The sequence below is a fragment of the Phasianus colchicus genome, chromosome 3, assembly GCF_987193195.1.
Source record: "Phasianus colchicus chromosome 3, bPhaCol1.hap1.1, whole genome shotgun sequence".
NCBI lineage: Eukaryota > Metazoa > Chordata > Aves > Galliformes > Phasianidae > Phasianus > Phasianus colchicus.
Window position 1 is genome coordinate 61,832,724 of NC_143438.1, and position 22,232 is coordinate 61,854,955.

At 40.2% G+C, this 22,232-nt stretch overlaps 1 protein-coding gene across 4 annotated transcripts in view; it reads left to right on the forward strand.

Annotated features, from left to right (window-relative positions):
- The first annotated feature begins 16,368 nt into the window (after positions 1-16,368).
- The window catches only part of C3H8orf34 (chromosome 3 C8orf34 homolog), a 193,070-nt gene continuing 187,206 nt past the window's right edge, over positions 16,369-22,232 (forward strand). For all 4 annotated transcript variants that reach the window (XM_031604863.2, XM_090137683.1, XM_090137681.1 and 1 more), the window contains exon 1: positions 16,369-16,863. In XM_031604863.2, coding sequence (XP_031460723.2) covers positions 16,795-16,863 — 69 coding nt within the window. In that variant the 5' untranslated portion in view covers positions 16,369-16,794. The remainder of the gene's footprint in view (positions 16,864-22,232) is intronic.

Genomic DNA, 22,232 nt, shown 5'->3' on the forward strand with positions numbered 1-22,232 from the left:
ATATTGTGCAAGACTGATTTTTTTATTTAAATTTATCTTAAGATTCACCATACCATTATGAGAAAATCTAAATAAATCACAGAGTCATAGAATCTTTAGAGTTGAAAGGGACCTCTGAAGGCCATCTAGTCCAACCCCCCAGCACTGACCAGGCACACCGCTGCTAGATCAGGTTGCCCAGAGCCTGATCCAGCCTCACCTTGAAAGTCTCCAGGGGGGGAATCAACCACATCACTGGACAACCTGTTCCAGTGCCTCACCACCCTCACTGTAGAAGACTTTTTCCTTATATCCAACCTAAATCTATCTGCTTTGAGCTTGAAACCTTTTCCCTTCGAGGTGATAGAATAAGGGGAAATGAATTCAAGCTCAAAGGGTAGATTTAGGTTGGATATAAACAATAATAAACATCCACCCAAGCTCATTTGCTGGTCCTTGTTTTGCTGAAAAGTTTGCATTGTGTTCTCTGGCATAGTCCTCAGATTTCTAAAAGCAATTGTATATATATTTTTTTAATCGTTCATCAACAGTGTTTCCACGATCTAGAGCTGCATGTCTTACAGATGGACTGCAATTCCATTATAAAACATACTGCTTCCTAGCTATGATGCTATGTTAATTTCATACATAATGATGAATACGGAGTACTGCTGCAGCTAGGGAGCAGATTCCACATTGGTGGATCTGGATAGAAATAATAAACTTTTGTGGACCTAATAGAAATGACAGTCTATTCTTTAGAAAACAATCGTCTCTAAGAACAAGCAAGCAAATAAACTGTTTTTAAGACCATTTTTAAACAGTTGGCAAAAGAAATTGCCAAGTGAAAGAAAGGCTGGAAAACACCAAATGAAAAAGGTCCAGGGATTAGAGCAGTTCAAAAATTTCAATGGAATAGAAAAATTGTGATATTACAGGGATAGATAGGTGAGCTGAGGATTTGGAAGAGAAGAGGATCTCCCTGTTCCTTCTTCTCCCTTGCTTTTCAGCTTCTGGAACATACTTCCACATTCACAGAGCAGACTTGACGGTCTAGTTCTCTGTATTGAAGTCTGCAGCACTGTGCAAGTTGAAGCCCTTTGGAGAGTTTTATGTACCTTCCAGCCAGTATTTTGAGTTTGTGGTTAAAAGAGTGATCAAATTGAGGCTTTGGAACACATTCTGCTGCCCGTAATCGTTTCAGACAGTAGCTTCTTTCACAGGTATTTTGGATCTCTGTGGGAGTGGCAAGTTTTGATACATCTGTTAAAGCCATCCAGAGGAACCTGGACAGGCTGCAGAAATGGGCCCATGAAAACCTAACGAGGTTCAATAATGCCAAGTGCAGGGTGCTGCACTTGGGCTGGGGCAATCCCAGGTATTTATGCAAACTGGGAGAAGATCTCCTTGAGAGCAGCCCTGCAGAGAAGGACTCGGGGGTCCTGGTGGACAAGAAGCTGGACATGAGCCAGCAGTGTGCACTTGCAGCCCAGAAGGCCAACTGTGTTCTGGGCTGCATTAAAAAAGGGGTGGCCAGCAAGGAGAGGGAGGTGATTTGTTCCACTCTAGTCAGCTCTTGTGAGGCTCCATCTGGAGTACTGTGTCCAGGCCTGGGTGCCCCAGTACAGGAAGGATGTGGAGCTCTTGGAGCAGGTCCGGAGGAGGACAACTAAGATGATCAGAGGGCTGGAGCACCTCTCCTATGAGGAAAGGTTGAGGGAACTGGGCTTGTTTAGTTTGGAAAAGAGAAGGCTCCAGGGAGACCTCATTGTGGCCTTCTAGTACTTGAAGGGAGCAAATAAACAGGAGAGGGAATGGCTGTTTACAAGGGTGGATAGAGATAGGACAAGGGAGAATGGTTTTAAAGTGAGACAGGGGAGACTTAGGTTAGATATTAGGAGGAAGTTTTTCACTCAGACGGTGGTGACGCACTAGAAGAGGTTGCCCAAGGAGGTTGTGGATGCCCCCTCCCTGAAGGCACTCAAGGCCAGGCTGGATGTGGCTCTGGGCAGCCTGGTCTGGTGGTTGGCGACCCTGCACATAGCAGGGAGGTTGAAACTCATAATCATTGTGGTCCTTTTCAACCCAGGTCATTCTATGATTCTATGATAATGATATTACCTGGAAAAAAAGTCCTTCTGAGGAAGTAGAATTTGGTCAGGAGCTGGAATACACTTTATCTCATGAGCAGTTTCTGCAGCAATCTAGTATCTTCCAGTCCACGTGAAGTTAAGTTGCATCAGATGAATTATCAAGCTGCAAATCACCAACTTAACCTAGAGCAACCCCTCTTTGTGTTTTGGAAGAGCCTCAAAACGTGGTGCAGCCTGACCTGAATTAGTTTGTATGAGCAGATGAGATTATAGAACAATGAGTGCTGCTGTTCATTTCTGTCATCATTTCAACATAAATAAGTAAATGAGTGAATACAATGATCGCATCACACAAAGGAGAGCCATAAGGACTTGATAATTACATGAAATAATTAAATATTATAATATTCATAATGGTTTATAATTAGGTAAAGGCTGTAAAATAAAGTATTCTTTTGTAAGAAAGTTTAAGAAACTGTTGGTATGGCTGTTTACTGTGAGGACAAAAGTTTATGCTGACAGCTGGAGAAAGGGAAGAAGGAGAACAGGGCAGAGATTAGGCTTTTACTCAGTAATAATTACCCTTTGAAGGCCAAGCACTTTCCTACTTTTGGCTCATTTCTTCCACACTGTAGAATGAGCATGTAAGCACCTTGATGGATAGACAAAAATGGCTACTGATAGAGGTACTGCCTGAAAGCTTTTGATTTTTAGGCTTTTTCTAATTGAAACTCTTAGGTTAGGGTTTTTTTTCTGTTTGTGTGTTTTTCTTTCTTTTTTTCTTTTTCATATTTCTATTGCAAGTACCAGCATGTGTCTCTGTGGCAGAACTGGGTAAAAACAAAGCTAATCAAAGGAAACTGATCACCTGTATGACCTGGACTTCATAGTCCAGGTTCATTGTAACTTAAATGACAAGCTAAATGTTTAAGGTTTGTATAAGGATCACACAACTCTTTGGAATGTATGAATCTGTAACATTCAACATTTTTTTGTTGAAGGAGAAATGAGTACATCAGAGATCTTTAATATACAACCCAGTGCATTATATCTTTACTGAAAAATTTCTAATATGTTAGAAATTCTGAAGTGGAAAAGAGAATGCTTTTTCAACTGCTGGTAAAAGTAACACATTTGTATGGAAAAGTTTTTTATTTATCTGATAACTGACAGATTTGATGCCTGGCTATCTCTTGGCTTAATCTGATGCAGAATTGGAAAGCTATTCTGGAACCTTTGCCTGACAATTTTGAAATTTCTTAAAAATTCCATTGTGTTATCTAGAAGTACAGTAAGGTAAAGCTCAGCTAAACATAAGCAAAGGGATGGATACAGCACCACAAAAATACCTGTGCAATAATTGTTGGTTTTTTTTTTGCACCTGAACTGTACTTTTAACAGGGCTTTGCAGATGTTTTAAATGTAATTCTGCTGTGGGCTGTCACCTTTTCAAAGTGTTTGGTAGCATTTTAAGAAATTTTTGAGTGGTCTATTAATATCAGATTTATAATCACAGTCTAGTTGATTTGGAAAATCTAATTTAACAGAATGTATATAAAACTTATTTGATTTCTAGTCTGTCACAAGAATATTTTATATCTCCACGGCCCAATTTCTCATTCTTACTTTATCCAGTGACAGTACCAATGTCATCAGAATAGATCAGCCACTGCATTTACATATTCCCAAGACCTAGTTCTAATCCACTTCTTGAAATCACACTAACTCTTCTTGCAGCATGCATTCTGTATGTATCTTATAACTGATGTTACTACAATCACTTGTCTCCTAACATTCCTTCTGCTCATATCTTCTTTGTTCTGCTTGGCATGTTCCTTGGACTATATCCAAAATAGTCTCGTCCTATTGTTCAGTAGGCCATATGAAAAAACACATCTGACTCCATAGCCCATCACCACCAGTGTATTTCGCAAGTTTTCTTAGTTGAGAGAGAATTTTTATTTTGCGTACTTTATTTACTTACTTAACACAAATTTAATTGAAATTCTAGGGACTTATGTACTAATCCAATTCATTTTAATGTCCAGGTGAAACTACAAGTATCATTTTTCCTGCTTTCAGGGATTGGCGTTAGCATTCTCTTAATTCACAGTGGCAAATCCTATTCTCTGCAATAGACGAGCACTAAGGAAACCGCCCTACTTTTGCTTCTCCAAGCTCCAAACGTACTGGCAGATCTTTATGTAACTTCATCTTCCAGCCCAGGCTGAACATGAATGGCTGATTTATTCAGCCTGTTAAAAGAAAGGAAGTGTAGTGGGTCCCAAGCAGTTCCTTTATTCCATGCTGTTGTGGCACTCCATTTTGAAATGATACTCTGGTTCCTTCATTCTCCTTCCCTACCCCAAACTCTGCTGGCAGTACGGCTTGCTCTTGTGCTGTGTGGGGCTATTTTACTATTACCTCCCTCTCTTCCACTTTATCTCAAAGCCTGAGAGCAGAATTCCATGTAAAGAACATAATGTCTTAATCCGGTAATTTATATATGTATAAGCTACTCTTTCAACAGCCTTGCAATTATATTATATTCTCATAAAATACACTATAATTACAGTCAATTTCCTGATTTAGCTACTACCCAGTCCAATTGCATTATATTTGTCTTTAAACATATTGTATACATTTGCATTTCTGATATGTTGTTTTTCAAGCTTCTTAAATGTGTACTAAAACTAAATTGCACTCATTCTCTATTGGTAAGGAAAATGGCTTCTTGCTGTATTTCAATTTCCTTCCTTTGTTCTTGCAATGTTTTCTACAAACGTTTAAAACTACTTAAAAAAAAAAGTTAAGATATACTGAAACGTTTTAAAATAATTCTCAGATGGCAGTTTCTTTCCTGCTATCCTGAAGTGATTTCCTTATGGGAAGTAGAAGTGTTTTTGTCTTTCAGACACAAGAATTAGAAAACTTATAAATATTGTGGGTTTCTTAATTTATTGAATGGAAATATGAAGAGCATGTCCATATGCTAGGCATCCTTAGACTGGTTTAAAGTGCTGGCTATAGTGGATCAGGGATCTCTCTGAAACAACTGTTTATTTGTACGGTGAAAAACACTAAAAGACTCAAAAGCTAATATTTCTTATTGCAAATCAACTTTTAAACTTAGAAGAAAATTTAGTTTTAGTGTGTTAATTTTGCCAAAATTAAAAGGTAATTTGTTAACTTGTCTATCTAACCAGTATCTATCCTGCTTGAATTTCTGTTGAAATGCAATACAGTAGAAAACAGCTCATCAGTTTGGGCCAGCCAGTCATAACTCTGTAATGGAAATAAGTTTGTACATGGCATCATAGCTGTAGGGCATAACGATACAAATGGGCAGCCGCTTGTAAACCAAACAGAAGTAGAAATTTTGTTGTGATACTAGCACAGAAATGATTTGAAGAAACATTCCAAATATTAATATTCCAGTAAATGAGGCAGAGTATCAACTTTTCATCACTGCAGACTATGGACCACAGAAGGCAGGACACAAAAATTGCACAATGGCAGTGACTGAGACTGAAAAATTTGTCAAGAATGGTCTGGGAAAGGATGCTTGAGGAATGCTGAAAATTAGTGCAACTTCACCCTCAGTGGTGAAGTGAGTGGGATTTGATGACAAAGGGACAGCTGCAAGTCATTCTTTTGCAGAGCTGGGGTAGGAAAACTACATTTTTTTTTCTGTCCAGAGGAGCTTGGGTAGAAAGACTAAAATGGTGATTTCTTGAAGCAAGACTTTACCACTGATGGAGACGAAAGGTGACATCCCCACTTACCATTTCTTAATGTTATTCAAACTTGTATTGAACTTGGTCACCTTCTTTAATAACTGAATTGAAAAATCAGGTTTGCAGCCTTAAGCAAGAGCATCCTTATTTCAAATGTTTTAGCAACAGCAGATGGGAGGGCCATATCAGACTAAAGCAACAATTGAGATTCCTATCCTTATAACACATATTAGCACTTAAGATGAGATGCAAGAGGCATCTAAGAGGCCTGTTCAGTGCAAAGCAGGAAAAGAGAGATGTTTGTTGTTGGTGAACAGATAGATTATCCTATGTCATAGATATCCTGGGCCACACTGAATGAAAGAAAAATTGTCTTGGGCTACATAGGTTGCTCCAAAAGTAATGTCTCCCATTTATTTTCATGGAAACTACAATAGATAAAAGAACAATAACACTGTTTGATAGAGCAAATGCTGAGCTACAAAACACTAGTTTTCCATGCAGTCACCATTATTAGCTATGCATTTTTGCCAGTGACGAATGAGAGCCTACATGCCATACTTGTAAAAATCTACCAGTGTAGGTAGCTCTGTTGCCATCTGTTGCATAACAAGAAAATGTAATCCAATATTGGTGGGGAGATTTAACCTCTACTGCCATACCATCAACATCCACATTTGATGCCGTGGGCCAACATAATAAAACAGGAATAATTACTTTTGGAGCAGCCCTCATAAAGTATAAAATATTGTTAATATAGTTACAGTTAATATAAAGTAACAAAACTTACTTTAATTTTTTAACATTTTTTTAATTAACATATAAAGAAAAGAAAGGGACAAAACCATAAAGTCGTGGGATATCTGACTGTTTTTGTGAAACTAATGCCTCAGTCTGGCTTGGTGGCAGTGGCTGTGATTCTTAGTGAGTCTGCAAGGTGTTAGAGATTTTTGATGAAATTTTACTCTTTCTGTATTGCATCCTTGACAACAGTTGTTCACAAATGCAAATACTGCCGAAAAGCAATGACACAAATACGGCATGGTTATGAAGTGAGGAGTATTTATCTCTCTGGTAAGAGAAGGCTTATAAAAGTCCAGTAGAGAAACATGATCAGCTTTCTGATTGCAACTCTATACATTCAATTCAAAAATGTATAGATAATGTATTTATGTTGACTGAAAATGGAGTCGCAAATAAACCAAAAAAATGATGATTTGTTTTGCAATCTCAAAACCTACTCATGAATTCCTGTATCAAAATGAAAAGCACAGCTGAGTATTTTTTGCTGTTCACAGGACTGTGCTTAGCCAATGCATCAAAGTGCACAAACTTATTTGCCATCACTTTAGATGGCACTGCACTGCCCTCATTTCAGCCCAGATGGGTTCACAGGGCTGATTGGTGCTGAGGAACTGGGATGAGCCACTGCCATGATGGCATGGTGCACAGGGTAGCTGCACTGTGAGCTGTGCCAGGTCACATGAAATGTATGGATAGTGGGTTGGACATGCCTGTCCTATGTGATGTGCATAGAGAGAACTAAACCTGATATCATTGTTCTCTTTCCCTCCTCCTTGTATTGAATTTGCAGAGCATTCTTATTAATAAAGAGGCAAGAAATAGATCATACCTACTTTGATAGATAACATACCTATTTTTTAATACCTTTTCATAACAGTCATAAATGATAAACAGGAAGTGAATAGGAAGAAAGGAAGTGGGAAAATTGGCGTTGGGGAAAACAACTATTGCATTCCTGAGAAGGCTTGTGGATTAATTATTTGTGAGAATGTTCGCTACCATCTCGATTTCCAATAATCCAAACTGGTTCTCCATACCTTTCAAAATATTTTAAATACCAGTGTAATTTATCTAAAGCTCAATAATATCAACCTTCCTAATGCTCACAGTCTGTGGGAGACACAGACAATGCTTATATCTTTCTTGTATTTGCTCCATTTTGAACACTGTTCAAAATTTGTGCACATGCAGCATGTTGCTACTTAAGAAGGCTACATCAACAAATCTGGCAATTATAGCTGTTTTCTGCAATACAACTTTTCAAAATTCCTTCTGAAGCTTCCAGCTTTCTCTTTGGTTTATCGTTTACATTTGAAAGGGTATATGGACCTGATACAGATCCCACTAAATTTAAGGGCATGGGTCCAGTCTTATAAGTATGATTCCAAACCTCTTGGAATCCTCTTGTGTCTTCTTAGGCAAAACAGACAAATGTCTTGTTTACTTTTTTTTTGACAGAACTGTCAGCTTAGAATAGAATACTGAGCTTGATACTCATCATTATCTAATGAATCCTCATATCTGGTCAATGATCCTTTCCATACCTTTCAGAGAACTAAGCTGGTGTAGACTGCATGATTCTAGAATTTTGCTCAATCCCAAAGCTCTTATTAGTTATGTAGATACTTGCATAGTTTCCTCCCTTAACAGTATTCTAACCACTTATTTTCTTATGCTTTTCTCCATGTTGCTTTTTGTTTCCCTGCCATCATTAGATGTCATGAATAAGCAAGTCCTCTTGTAAATGCAGAATTGGTAGTATCCCCATTTCTGTTTTAAAAATCTCTCTCCCCTACAGCGCTAGCCACAGAAGCCTTAAAATGCAGGCAAATGTGAAAAAAATTCTTATGCTTATCTTTGATATTGTAGTAAAGCCCATAAATTACAGTTTTTAAGCCATGCATTAATGCTTACCTAACAAACAGTTGGAAAAGAGTTCTGGTTGCAAAGAAAGCCACTATGCTGAATTTCTGCACTGCGTTATCAAAAATACACTATAATTTTTGTATCTGGGCACAGGTATTTCCCTCAGAACAAACCACTCACGACTCAGTTGATAAATCCAACCAGAACAAAACAACTGCAGTCCAATTCATGCAAACGCATTATTAAGATTTAAAGCAGGTTGGAAAACAATTAGAAAAATATTAATATCTTGACTGCTAAGGCACTTAAAAATACAATTAATTTTTAACTGAAGTGTTCTTCTTAAGCATTAAATTAGTATTTCCACAATATGTGGCCTATATTTGCATGCTTTCCTCTTTTGAAAGGAATGTATTTTTAAACTTAGTTTAGAATTTATGTCTCCTGATAAGAACAAGACTGAACATGCAGCATTTCTGTAAGATCGATAATACATTCCTCCATTTGCATGAAAAAAAATGTTTCCAGCAAAATAACCATCCACCACTTTTCATAAAGTGCTCAGGCACATAGGTAACCTAGTCTCCAAATAAGTCTTTCCATTTTGCTACTGAAGGTAATCCTTTATTTCAAAATTGTTTAGGACAATGAAGCTTATGAAATGTAAATTGCTTTATCAAGTACTTGAAAATTAATCCTAGTATAAAAATACATTTTAAAATGTTATTAGGGGATGTCATGTTACTAATCACAAGCCAAGCTTTTCCCTCTATTTTGGGACAGGAGACAAATTCAATTACCTTTTTGCTAATTGTCTGATGCGTGTTCTTATTGTAATGCATAATATTTAAATGCCCAAAGTTTGCAATAGCTAGTGGGAACCAGCTGTATGGCTAAGATTTGGTGTATTAGGTGGAAAACACAGCTCATTATTAAGACAGCAGCATATGTAGACCTGTGCAGATGCTGCTTTAGGAAAATCTGCTGAAACTTTTTTAAATTAGATACTTGCAGATATGTTAAACTCCAGTTACTTTCATAGCAGAAATACCAATCTCTCTTTCCAATTAAGCAAACCAGCCATGATGATGTCACTTTGTGTCCAGCAGTGTACATGAGAAACACACCCAAAGGGATGGATCGTCAGCCAAGAATTTTCCCCCTTTAGAAAGAATCAGATGTGTGTGATAGCTGCAGTGCTGCCAAGGGCAAGCATTCAATGGCACATTCAGTCCAAGGTCCTTGTCCTCCTCTTCAAGGACTATAATGGGCATTGGCATTAATATTTCAAGGACTTCCTCTAATTTCACATCCCTCCAAGCATTAGCAGTAATCACCTAAGATGAGATATTATTACAGAATGGTTGCTAAGCTTCCTACTACAGGAAATTAAGATGGGATCATTGCTAGCCTCCCTCTCACTATAAAGCAAATCATATCTCTGCCTGTATTTTTGCATGAAGATAGACATCTCCAGGTTAGTACATTTTCAAGTTTTAAGCTGTTGTCCCTGAGTATTATCTTCAAATCCTCCTACATTAAGCCTGGAAAAGGAGATACAACAGTGTTGCCAACTCATATATCTTTTTTTATCATTACTCCTTTTATATCTAGTTGCTTTTATTCTGCCTCTAGTTCCTGCAATAAAATAAAAAACAGAATCCTCACTTCCACTTAAAAAAAAATAATAAAATAAGAGTTCCTACAGATCACAGCTTTGTGTCACAGAGAGGGAAACAGGAGTTGGGGTGGCCCAGAGCCTTTGAAATTGTTACATCTATATGTTTACAGTGCAGTTTAAGGTCTCTCTTTATGATTTCTGGCGTAGTCTTTTCAAATTTTCTGTTTTTAAATGCTGGAAGCTGGCGTTGCTCTTAGCATAATCCCATTCATTTTTAGCGATGTGATGGTAACAAGAAGTAATATGAAAAACAATCTCCTGTGCACTTTGGGGATTCCGAAGGAGTGACGAGAATCCTTGATTAGCGTAAATGTGTGCTGTTAAAAGCAGAGGAGTCAAAGTTATATGCACAAAAGCATCAAAACCTACCTGTCATAAGCTTCCTCAGTCTAGATTGGTTTCTGTGCTGGCTCTGTAACAGCATTAGTAGCCTTACCTGCATTCAGCAGTTGCTGGGGACTGCATCTCATACAGGAAGCTACGGCTTAGCAGCTATACTAGGCTAGAGAGATACTTGTGACCAATCTCTGCTGCTACCCCTCTTCCCCCCCATCTAATACTTGAAATGGCTATCATCTGGCAAAGCACTTTAAATAGGATTACCTGGAACCATCTAACAGCCTGACTTACGTGCTTTTTGTTAAAAACAAAACAAAACAAAAAACAACATGGTAAAATGCTCTTGTTCTGGGGGAGCATACATGACTTTATTGCTGCAAGTAATTAGCAGTACAAGCACTGATGGTAATTACCAAGTGAGTACACAAACATATTCCAAGTTTATAGACTTTTAAGTAAGCCTTGCTATCTGAATACAATATGCACAAATGCAATCTGACTGCAATACGAACTACTGGCCAGCTGACACAGGCGCTGCACTTGTTCATGGACACCTCTGAGCTGCGTCCTGCACGGCAGCGCCCAACGCAACCCACGGCAGCAGTGTGACTCTTTATTCCCCCCTAGTGGCTGGTCTGCACAATGTTAGAGGTGCTAAGTACCGATCGGAAGAATTAGACCAGACAGCATGGTTTGACAAAAGGTCTCGGTTCAGTCCCTGCTGTCATCCATGCTCCCAAAATGATAACAGTGTGCAGACAGATGCTCCTGGTCTGGCAGAGCCACGGAGAGGAGGGGAAAGGAACAGTTCCTTAAGAAATGTATTTTATGCTCTTAGCCACTACCAAGTAATTAAATTAATATTTGTATCCCTCTGGAAGGGAAGAAGAAGGTAACTGGCAGCTGGTGCTATAAATCTTTTATTTAATTATTTCAGTCCCTGAGTGTTGCTGAATATGATCTGGTCTATCTGCCTTTATGCTGGTACTGAGAGCCCTCCTTAGCAGCCTTGTCAGCTAAGTTGGCTTCCTTACAATGCCTGCCCGTAGTCTCCCACGCTTAAACTGTGAAATCTTAGAGCAGATCTGTCCTTGGAGCACATTTAACATTTTGGAATCCCTGCCCATGCCAGGAGGGGTTGGAACAAGATGGTCTGTAAGGTCCCTTCTAACCCAAGCCATTCTGTGATTAACATACAATTGGGTCCTGCCCTATGACCAGCGTGCTCTAGTAGTGCTACTATTCCTTTTACTTATGTGTTATGGTTATGAGTAGCCAAACAGAAGGAAGCAACTATAAAAATGCTAAAAATGGATAAAAATCTCTTCATAGGGTAATGATTTCTGTTAATGGTTGGGTTAATAATAAGGTAAGTAATTTTTTTGACGTTTAAATGCATTTGTCTCTAAATAAGATGAGAGAAGGGCATTCCTAAACAAGATACTGAAAACAGGAAGGTGAACATGAAGAATGAAAACAAATTACACAATATGTCTGAGAATAAGACAAGTTAGAGAGATAGTCACTCATCCTAAAGCACAGTGTGGGCTTCTTAATCCAGGATTTTAGTGATTTGCTCTTGTCCCCATTGAGAGCCTGCGGATAAAGCAAGCTTTTATGTTCCCAAGTGTTCCAGACCTACCTGCAGGGAATAGGAATGTTTTATCACAGAAGTTGAGTTTTTGTGGCCAAGATCACCATTAATAATGGCCAAAATACTGAAAACTTAGGCAGGTCGAATGTTCAAGGAGAATGGTGATCTTTTTTTTTTTACAGTGAATCCAGCATGGATTTTAAAGTTGCATGGCTCTTATCTGGGTGTGAATATAAAAACATAGGATGGATATTCAGGGTTGTATAAATTCAAGTTGATGCTACTAGGGATATTATCTTCTACTGAACATGTTTAAAAAAAATGCACCAAAAAAGATTAAGTCTACAAAATCATTAGCATGACCCTTCCAGTGACGTTATTCCCAGTTCTGTCTGCTAACTTGATATGGGATAAAAGGCAAATTGGATATTTCAGTACAACAAACTAAGATGCTTCAATTTCTTTTGACAACATACTATCTGAGCAGATCCATTTTTAGGAGAATAACTAAATAAAAAGCTAGATGGAAGCTTTCTAGGTCAGGAACTGCTAGACCTCCATTATTTTAAACAGCTTGAAGCACTGCAGTATTCAGCCAGTGTGTGTGTATGCTGTTTCAGAAAATTTTACAACAGGGGTTTGTAAAGTTCCAAGGCTGTGCTTTAGCCATAAAAAATACTGCCTTGTGTATAAGGTGCAGGAACTGAGGGATTTTTATTTTCCCGAAGGTAATTTCAGTTGCATTTTTAAAGCACAAACATACAATGAGAACTATATTTAGTTATCTGTTGACTAATGGCTCTCATTGCTCTTAGTGAAGTAGATAATAACTTTGTATAGAATACCAAATTCAATAGAAACACACCACAGAAACGGAAGAACTCTTTGTTATGGAGTTATTACATTCAAAGGAAACATTGACAAATTGAAAGCTTTTTTAAAGAAAATACCACCAGCTGCCTGCTATGTTGTTGTTTTTTCCTCATTTGTTTTTTTGAAGGAATGTTAAGAAATTTCAAGCAACAATTTTTGATTGTTGAAGCATAGAAACACTTATTGGGAACTACAATGCTGTGTAAAGGTCTGTAATAAACTCAAATATTGCTACTATAAATTTATCTTCGGTATTAATCTAACTTGCACTTTAGATGCCATCTCAAAAAAAAAAAAAAAATAAACTTCCTAAAGAGCACGTGGATCAAATTTTAGCCAGCAGAGAGCAAATGGCTGACTTGGCATTGAGTATGTGTGACCACAGAGTGACAGACAGCCAAGTCATCAGTTTCCTTTTCTGCTAGGCAGTGGCAGTTCTGATTCTCCTGAAGAGTGCCTTTATTGCATGCAATGCCTGGGTATTTTAACCCCAGTGAGTACCATGAGTGCCCATAATCTGAAAATTTATTGCTCAGTGTCTGAACTGCGGCAATCTTATTCATGAAAAATAGATGACATGACTGAAATTATGTATACTATAGAATTACTTAATGGGACCCTGCTTGAGCTAAGTAACTCAAATAAAAAGCAACCAATCAGAACACATCGTGCACACTCTTCTTCCACTGATGAAGACAGGATGAGAAAACAATAGTTAATATGCACAAATCTCAGATATTATGGGGAAGACAAAGGATAAAAACTGGAGCCTTCATAAGCATCTTAAAATTAGCTTGTTTTTTTTTTTGGTCTCTCCATGGTTTTTTTACCTTATGGTTTTCACTTCTGTGGTGCATATGACTTGAAATCAGGACAACTTACATTTTTTTTAAGTCTGCGTGCAAATTCTTGCAGTTGTTACTGTTCCTACGGTTCAGTCCAGAGCATTATATAGATGTGCAAGCTGGATACTGCTTTTTATACCAAATATGTTCCTACGAGTAAATGTTGTTTGGCTTTAGCAAATAATATCTAAAAAATGAAACAGGGATCATAGGACAATACAGTACAGCAACTATATGCCACAACTGGGCTATAATGACATTAGAGTAAAAAATGCCAACAGTGAGGTTTCTTTTCCTACTCCATCATGTCACTGAGTCTGTGCTCTCTGCAGGAGACATCTGCACTCCCATCCTTCAGCACTCAGAGCTCTCTGTTAGAGAGCTGCTGGAGACCTTGAACCAGAAAACAAGAACACAAAGCTCTTGGTAAAGAGCTGTCTGTGCGCATGTCTCCCTCAAGTGCGTAATCCATATCAAAGAATCACCTATCTGGTAATTGTTACAGGAACTGTGGAATTAAGAAGTGTGTCTGTTTGGAAAATGAGTTCTTTGTTTGCCTTTTGAAGATTTCTCAGCAGCATTGCTAGTGTCTCACAAATCACCTGCAAAGTCTATGTTACATATCTGAGGAAACAGAGCAAAATAGGTATCAGAAAGATGCACTGTCCTTGGAGATGGTGAAAAGCCACCTGGACATAGTCCTGAGCAACTGGCTCTGGATGGCCCTGCTTCAGCAAGAGGAATGGACCAGGTGACTTCCACAGGTTCCTTCCAATCTCAGCCATTCAGTGGTTTTATGAAAACAAAACAAAACCAAAAACCAACCAACCAACAAAAAAAACCTGAAGTTTTAACACTGAGATCCTATTCTATTGCACAACATGCAATGGCAGACAGTTCTACTGTCTTCAAAATCTCCTTTGATAAGTCCTCTTTCCTAGTTGTACTGTTGATAGTCTTGTTTCTTTTTCTCTGTCTTTTGTTGGTTTCTGTAGAACAGTGATAGCTCAGAGTTGCTGGTGTGGTCAGGTCTGAAGTACTACTGCTTTGAAAAGTCAGGATGTGTATGGCTATAGAAACATACATTCTCCTTGTTCTCCTTTTTAGATCATTGGAAGGAGGCATTGCTTTGCAAAGTGGGAGAGCTACCTGCCGGAAACTTGTGAAGCCTTAAAAACATTTTCATTTGACAGGAATAATTAGAGGCATTATAGAGAACCTGCATCACTGGTAATAATCCTTATAACTGTGATACTCATTAGGCTGATTAAACTAGCTTAGCATGATGTTATTTCAGTGGCACCAGGTGAAGTAGCTGCCCTTTCTGGAGATGATATGCTAAAACTTTGAGCTGATATGAATCATAGAAGATTTGCTAGCAGCAGATTAAAAACCCAAAAAAAAAAAAAAAAAAAAAAAAAAGTATTTTTAGTGGCTACTAAAGAAAACAAAAACTGCCTCATTGGGACTGGGATGAATAGTGAAACTGAGCATGTTCCAGACAAACTGTTAAAGGATTTTACAAGCTTTTGCCTATGTTACAGAGTATGCAGTAAGCTATCTTTATCACACAGACTCACACCTGACCTCCTCCTAGGTAGAGGCAGAAGTTTTAGGTCAGTTAGGAGAACTTTGAAGTCAAACAACAGTCAGTGACTGTGCGAGCAGCACTCATGTTCCTTTGACTCCGGACTGAAGTCATCCTTCTTTTGCAGCTCTCGATCTGGGGAGGCTGTACTTGAGCATTTGCAGAGCACAGCGTGATCTGATTCAGCAGATGTGCTGAGACGTGAGCTCTCCCCACAGCTGTTTCAAGCTTTTAAAAGAAATATCATGAAAATATAAGATACACCTTTTCTACTCTTTATTTTTTTAAATCAGGTAAATGCTGGTACAGCAGAATCAGTTATTGCAGGAAGAACACAAGTGTCAAATCCTATAAGCATATTTTTGTTTGTTCTTCTCTATAGAGAAGGGGGAAAAAAAGCTGTTTATGACCGTGCTCTAGGAAAGGTGGGGGAACTAATTACTTGAAGGAATACATACTGGTGTAGCCACTGACTTGCTGCAGCCTGAAGCTAGCTGGACGCTTCTCATTTACTTCGTGGGGTTTTGGATCAGAGCCCTTTGGCTACCAGAGGGAACTGACACAACTTGCAACCAGGGAGCATCTGTCCGCTTGGGCACTTCAACCGTTTTATTAAGATCCTCCGTACAGCTAATTGGGAATGCCATCGGTATTGTGAGAAACGCAGTGCTTCAAGATTTTAGGATAACAGAAAAAAGAAGGGAAAGTGTTGGCTATCGTCCCCACACCCTTTCCACCAGCTCCGTGAGCGGCTCCTCCGTGCCGCTGGACACTCAGCCCGTGGAACTTCCCCTCAGGGCAGCCGGGCCGCCGCAGGGACTCGCCCCCGACCCGCCAACTTTTCGCCTCGGGGCTGACCTACAGGGCTGACTGGCAAAGAGAGCGAGCAGAGCCGCCCCCGCCTCCCGCCCGCCCGCTCGCTCTCCTCCCCTTCCCCCGCTCCCGCCTTTTCAGCTCGGAGCCCGGGCGCCAGCGGCCGCGCTGGCAGGAGCCCCCGGCCGGCGGCTCGGGGCGCGGCGCTCTGGCGAGGGCGGCAGCTCGGAGCCGCGGCTGTTCCCGTAACCAAGGCGCTGTCAGGCGCGCACACACACACGCACAGTGCGGAGCGGAGCAGACTCGGGGCCGCCTTTGCAGCTCTTTCCCTCCTGCACCATGCTGTGTTCCAGGCAGCGCCTGCACGCCGCTCCCTGAGGGGACGGAGCCCGCCGCCGCCTGGCAGCCGGCTGCCCGCCCCCGCTCCCCGAGTTCGCTCCGTCCCGGGCACTTCGGGCTGCTGCCGCCCCATCGCAGCGCCGTCCCCGCTCCCGCCGTGGCAGCCCTTGGGCGGCGGGGGAGCAGCCGGGAGCAGCCGCCGCCGGGGAAGAGGAGCTCCAGCTCCCACCTCCGGAGCGCTTCATGGCGTCTCACCAGCAAACCAGGATCCAAGCCTACCTGGAGAAGAATAAGATCGGTCCTCTCTTCGAGGTAAGGCGCGCTCCTCCGCGTTGGGGGCGGCTCCTCTGGGAGGCCGTGGCCGCCGAGCGCCGGCACGAGTCGTGTGTCCGGCCGGGAGGGAGCGGGGCTCGGGGCACCCGCTGCCCGCCGCGCACGTGTGCCTCCTCCGCATCCCGGGCCCAGCGCAGCCCCTCGCCTTCGTGTCTGTACGGAGACAGCCCGGAGCTGCGAGGGTCGGTGCCCCGAGAGCCGCGCTGCTGACCCCCCTCGAGGAAGGGAGGGAGGGAGACCTGGCGAGAAGGGAGACCTGGCCGCCTCCTTCCCAGGAAACCCGCCCTCCGCGCTTGGGAGTGCAGCTGTCCTGCGAAAAGTCTGTGGCGATGGTGTTCCTGACGTTTTCGTTCTCAGTCCCACAGTCGGGAACGTTATTTTTGCTGTAGGTTCTCCTTAGCGTTAAAAAGATGCGCTCCCTTGGATCTGTAGATGTGCAGATGTGGGTGCTGTACTATTTCTGTGCATGAGCTATGGGTGCTTAGAATTTAAAAGGGTACCTGAGCAATCACGACTATTACCATTTATCATCTTGTTTCTCGTGCAGCTTTTTACATCTAAATGCACATGTGTTACACTCTGTCGGTATTATTCCAAGGTGCAAGTCTTCCTTCTTTGGTATTTGGCTTGCGCTCAGTCAAACCTACTACACATGAAATCTCTTCTATGCTGGTTTATCAGAAAATAGTGGGGAGGATAGCCTGTCTCCAGTACATGCTTGGGCCGCCCATCACGAGAGGGGGGGTCTAGTTTTTTTTTGAGAACTGCTATCTCCTGGTTAGGTTTTATATTTTGCATGGACCGGGGCTGTGTTGATTAGCTGTCAGAAGTGCACTAAATAAATTCCTATTTGATCAAACTGTAAGTGGATACCAGAGAACTGTTTGTGAGTTTTGTAGTTTGAGAATTCATAGAAACTGAACCATTTGTGCTGTCCAATTTCTGAATAAAGGACGTTCCAGTTGAGGCACTTGCTATGTAGGTAACAGACTTGTGCATATTATGATGGGAGTTGAGTGCCCTGGGGCTGCTGAGAAGTTGGGCCCTTGACAGCTGTAATTTTCTTCTAAATGTTCATCAGTTAACGTTATTCTACACATTAAAATTCAAGCTAGTTACTTGACATTACTCTTCTGTGCTGTAACCTAGTTTCTCAATAGTGTAAGTTGCTCGTTTCTGTTGTTATAACAGGATGCTTTAGTTACCAAAGGCAGAGAAAAAATAAAGAAGTTGTGCTTTTTACAGCATTTCATATATTGCTCGGTGTTTCACTAGTCACTGTGCTGTAAGGTGCTCGTTGTGGCAAGAGTCTGTGGAAGGCTCTTCATGTCCCTTAAACCTTGCAGGCTGTCCACAGGTTGTTACTGTGCTCCTCAATACCAGGAAGAGATTTATTTTTGAGGTGCAGAATCCACTTAGACCTCAGTATAGTGAGTGGATTTAAGAAATAAGGCTGAAGCATTCATGCAGCTGTTGAAAGTTATTTTAGTCTGTAACGCTAGGAGGAAAAGGATCATAATTCTTGTCTCTTCTGCTTCCTAATGTCAGTTAACAGCTACGTGCATTTATCACTTTGATGTACTTTATATTCTCAACTTTTTTTTTTTTTTTTAAATGTGCTTGATCTTGTAACTCTTAGTAAGGGAAATACTGTTTCTGAAGTTGATAAGATCAAATCCAATGCATGGATTGAACTTCACACTCTATGTTAGTATTTCTATTATATATGCATTGCACTGCTCACTGTCAGTTATATTCCTTAACACATCAGTTCTTCATATCCGTAAAAGTTCTGGTACACTGAGTGAGGAGACCTGTGTTTCATCTTTCATTCAGAAAGAGCCAGCGTTTTCTTCCACCACTTTTGGCTTTGATGCTAATTAATCATCAGTTGTTATAGATGACAGCCATCTTTTTTTGCAGAGTATTTATTTCCACATACATGTTGGATCAGAGTAGACTTGGATTGTTTTCTGCCATGTTATTTGCTGAGTAGGTAGTGATTGTAATTGCTCAATGTACGTGCTTCAAGCCAACATTTCAGGGAACATATAAAACAGCATTGGGTAATTGAGGGCAATCACAGGAAAGAAAAATGTGAAGAGAAAACGTGAAGACTTTTTGAAGTGAAAGCAAGGATGGTGATGCATAAACAGATCATATTGCATACTTGCATAAATGAATGATTAGGAATCAGGAGAACTTAACATCTTACATCTTAGATGGTTATGCAGGCAGTTAGCTGGTGGCTGAAGGACTGGGTGGTGTTCTGGTAATGAAGTGTAATTCCTCTGCATTACAGTCAGTAGTGGTAAATGCCATTAGTTACTAGTCAGTTGTTCTCCAGTAGTTTGCAGCTCTTCTGATAGTGTTTCTTGGCCTGTACTACTGGCCTTCTGTTATCATTGTTGTGGCTTTTTGTACTTCATTAACTGGTGGTATCTGTCTGAGGACATTTTGGACTTCATCTTTTTTTTCACCAATGCTGTATTGTGCAGATGAATACAGTTTTATTTCTTCACTGAATTGTTGTATGATTTGAAACTTAAATTGTCTTTCTGATTGGTGTGAAAGAGAATTGTAGAAGAGTTAGTACGATGCAAGAAGGGCCTCCTTAGAAAGGTAGGAGTAACCTGACAAGTGACAGAGCACTGGCACAGGCTGCCCAGAGAGGCTCTCCTTCAAAAGCCATCTGGATGGGGGTCCTGGGCCCCCTGCTCTGGGTGTTGCTGCTTGGGTCAGATGGATCCAAAGTCTCTGCCAACCTCAGCTGTGCTGTGATTGTGTGATTCTGGAGAAGGAGTTAACAAGCTTGGGCTGACTCAGCAGCCATCAGTCTCCTGCAGACTACCAGTACCTGATACCAAATAGTACAAGTTCAATCCTCTCAGCTATGAATGGTAACACACATTCACTTTTGACTCCAAGCATTTTTACTAGTTACATTCTTATTTATGGCTTAAAGGTAGGAAGGAAGGTGGGTGGGAATTAGTGTGTGCATCTTAGATTGTGTCAAAACGACTTGTATAATTCAGCCCCATCTCCTCATTGAACATAGATCCTCTACTTCAAAATTTAGCTGCCATTTCCTGTTGCAGGTGCTGAAGGATTTTCCAGGTAAAATTCCTTGTGAACCTATAGGTGAAGTTCTGCATGACCTAGACTGTGTGCGCACCTTTAGAACTGACAGTATGGTCTTAAGCTAACTCCCTGCATTTTGTTGAGTGCCATGAGCCTGGCTTATCCTGAGGTGGTTTTTCTTGTGTGTGTGCATGTTGTAGGTTTCTTTTTTGGTTGTTTGTTTTTTGTCTTTTTAGTCTTTTTCTTTTTTTTTAAACTTTGGAAGTTCAGACATCTTTCTTTAAGAGCAGCTGAGAATACTGTGATTAGACACCTAGCTTAGATTTGAGGAATGCCCTTTAGAAACGCCTCTTCTGGGATTTTTGTGGCAATGCTTAGCATAGCACTACCTTGGTTTTTTTTTTTTTTTACATTTAACTCTTGTCATGTAAAAAGAACTCTAAATCTGAATTATTACTGTGACGAAGCCTTGCTGTTGTTTTTTTCCATCTTTCTAAAATGTGAACAGGAGGTGTGTGCCTAAAATTGGCTGGGACAGAGTATTCAGAATCAGCACCCACTCATTTCTATCTGAGTGAAGTATTGACCCACTTTGCATTTCAAGCATCCGATCCAACATTTTTTTTTTTTTTTTGTGCTAATAATCTCAATGAATAATCCTGATGCCTGTGAGTATTTGTGTATTTAGACTTCTATGCAACTGCATCTCTTCAGCATCCAGTTGTACTGACGGTTAGTTTCTATGAATTTGAAAGTTGGATCAGCACTCTTAAGAACAGATTGCAATATATCTTCGAGAGAGAGAGAGAGGGATTCAGTGTTGTGGAATTCTCTTATTTATAGAACCACAGCAAAAAAGAATCAAGTAGGTACGCTGTTGTTATGCAAGCCAGGAGTCTGTAATTTCTTTGAGTTACAGAAAGCCAAAATAACTCTTCTCAAAATAAAGTTACCTAGGAGTTTCCTTCAGGTACTGTGGGCTTAGGACTTTAATTTTTATTTTAAGCAATATAAAGACTGCATCCTAATGCACCTGTTTGGTGAACAGTAGTATTTATAGTGTGCCTTGTGACTGAATTAGTCAAAGCTGGGAATGAATTTTGGAATTTGGACCACATTCTGCAGCTGTGTTTGCCCTCAGTTCTTATATACACAGATGTAGAGAGACAACTTAAGATTCCTCACAGTACCAAGTTATTTTTAATGTGCAGTGTCTTTTGGGCTTGCTCAAATTATCTTTTATTTTATTTTGATATTGTGTTTAATTGGTTAGATTCTTTCCCTAGCATGGAACAGTGTGTATTCTAGATATAATGAGTTTATTCGGGGCAGCATTTTGTTTCAGGCAGCTAGATGGAGCCTTTGAAAGGCCGAATTTTTCAGTATCTCAACATCATGAGCATAATTTGAAGTTCTAGTTGGTTATCTAGTTGCCATTGTTTCAGAGGAACCAATTTAGCAAGTTTTCAGGGGAAGCCAGCAGTGATCTGAAAATGCCACAGTGTTACACATAGTTGGGGTGAGAGATCATAGATGTTTTAATCTTATTTTTTTGTCCCTTACTACAGTAGGACTTCGTGGTAGCATTGAAGAAAAAGATGGAGGAATGAAAGTCAAGTGGAAAACATAATGGGGAGATGTCCTTTGCTTTTCTGTCAATTCACTATGCATGAAAATGGCTGTCTTGGTAAAGCTGTTCTTAAGGGAAAACAAGTGAAAAACCCTAATGAAAATGATAGACAGACTCCTTCTTATTAACGAACAATACAATGCATGATGGCTTTAAGCTTTTTGCTTGGATTTTGTGACCACTGAGGTGCAAGAGCTGTCAGAAATCTGCCTTTGGATGAGGCATTCATAATTCTTCTCTGCTTGGAATGGAGTGTAAGAAAAGAGTTCTTTCCTCAATTAAAAGAACTTGCATGTTTTGGTCCTGCTACCAGCTAATTTTAAGCCATTTAAAGGAACTTTGGTTTTTCTGCTATTTACTCCTTTGGGAATTTGCCTGAAATTAGTCAAAGGTTTTAAAAAATACTGAGATGAGGTGGTGAAAGAGGTTACAGATATGGGTATACATTTGTGTTGTCACAAACATATACAATAGTCACATAAAGCTTGTTTTCACTGTGGTGAAAACGTTACTAAAGGGGAAATTTGAGTTTTCTTAATGGCTTTCACTAAGGTCTTTCTGACGCAGGAGACATAAAGAAATAAGAATTAAGGTGAAATTGTTTGTCTAATAGTAATAAACAAATGTGAAGTACTGT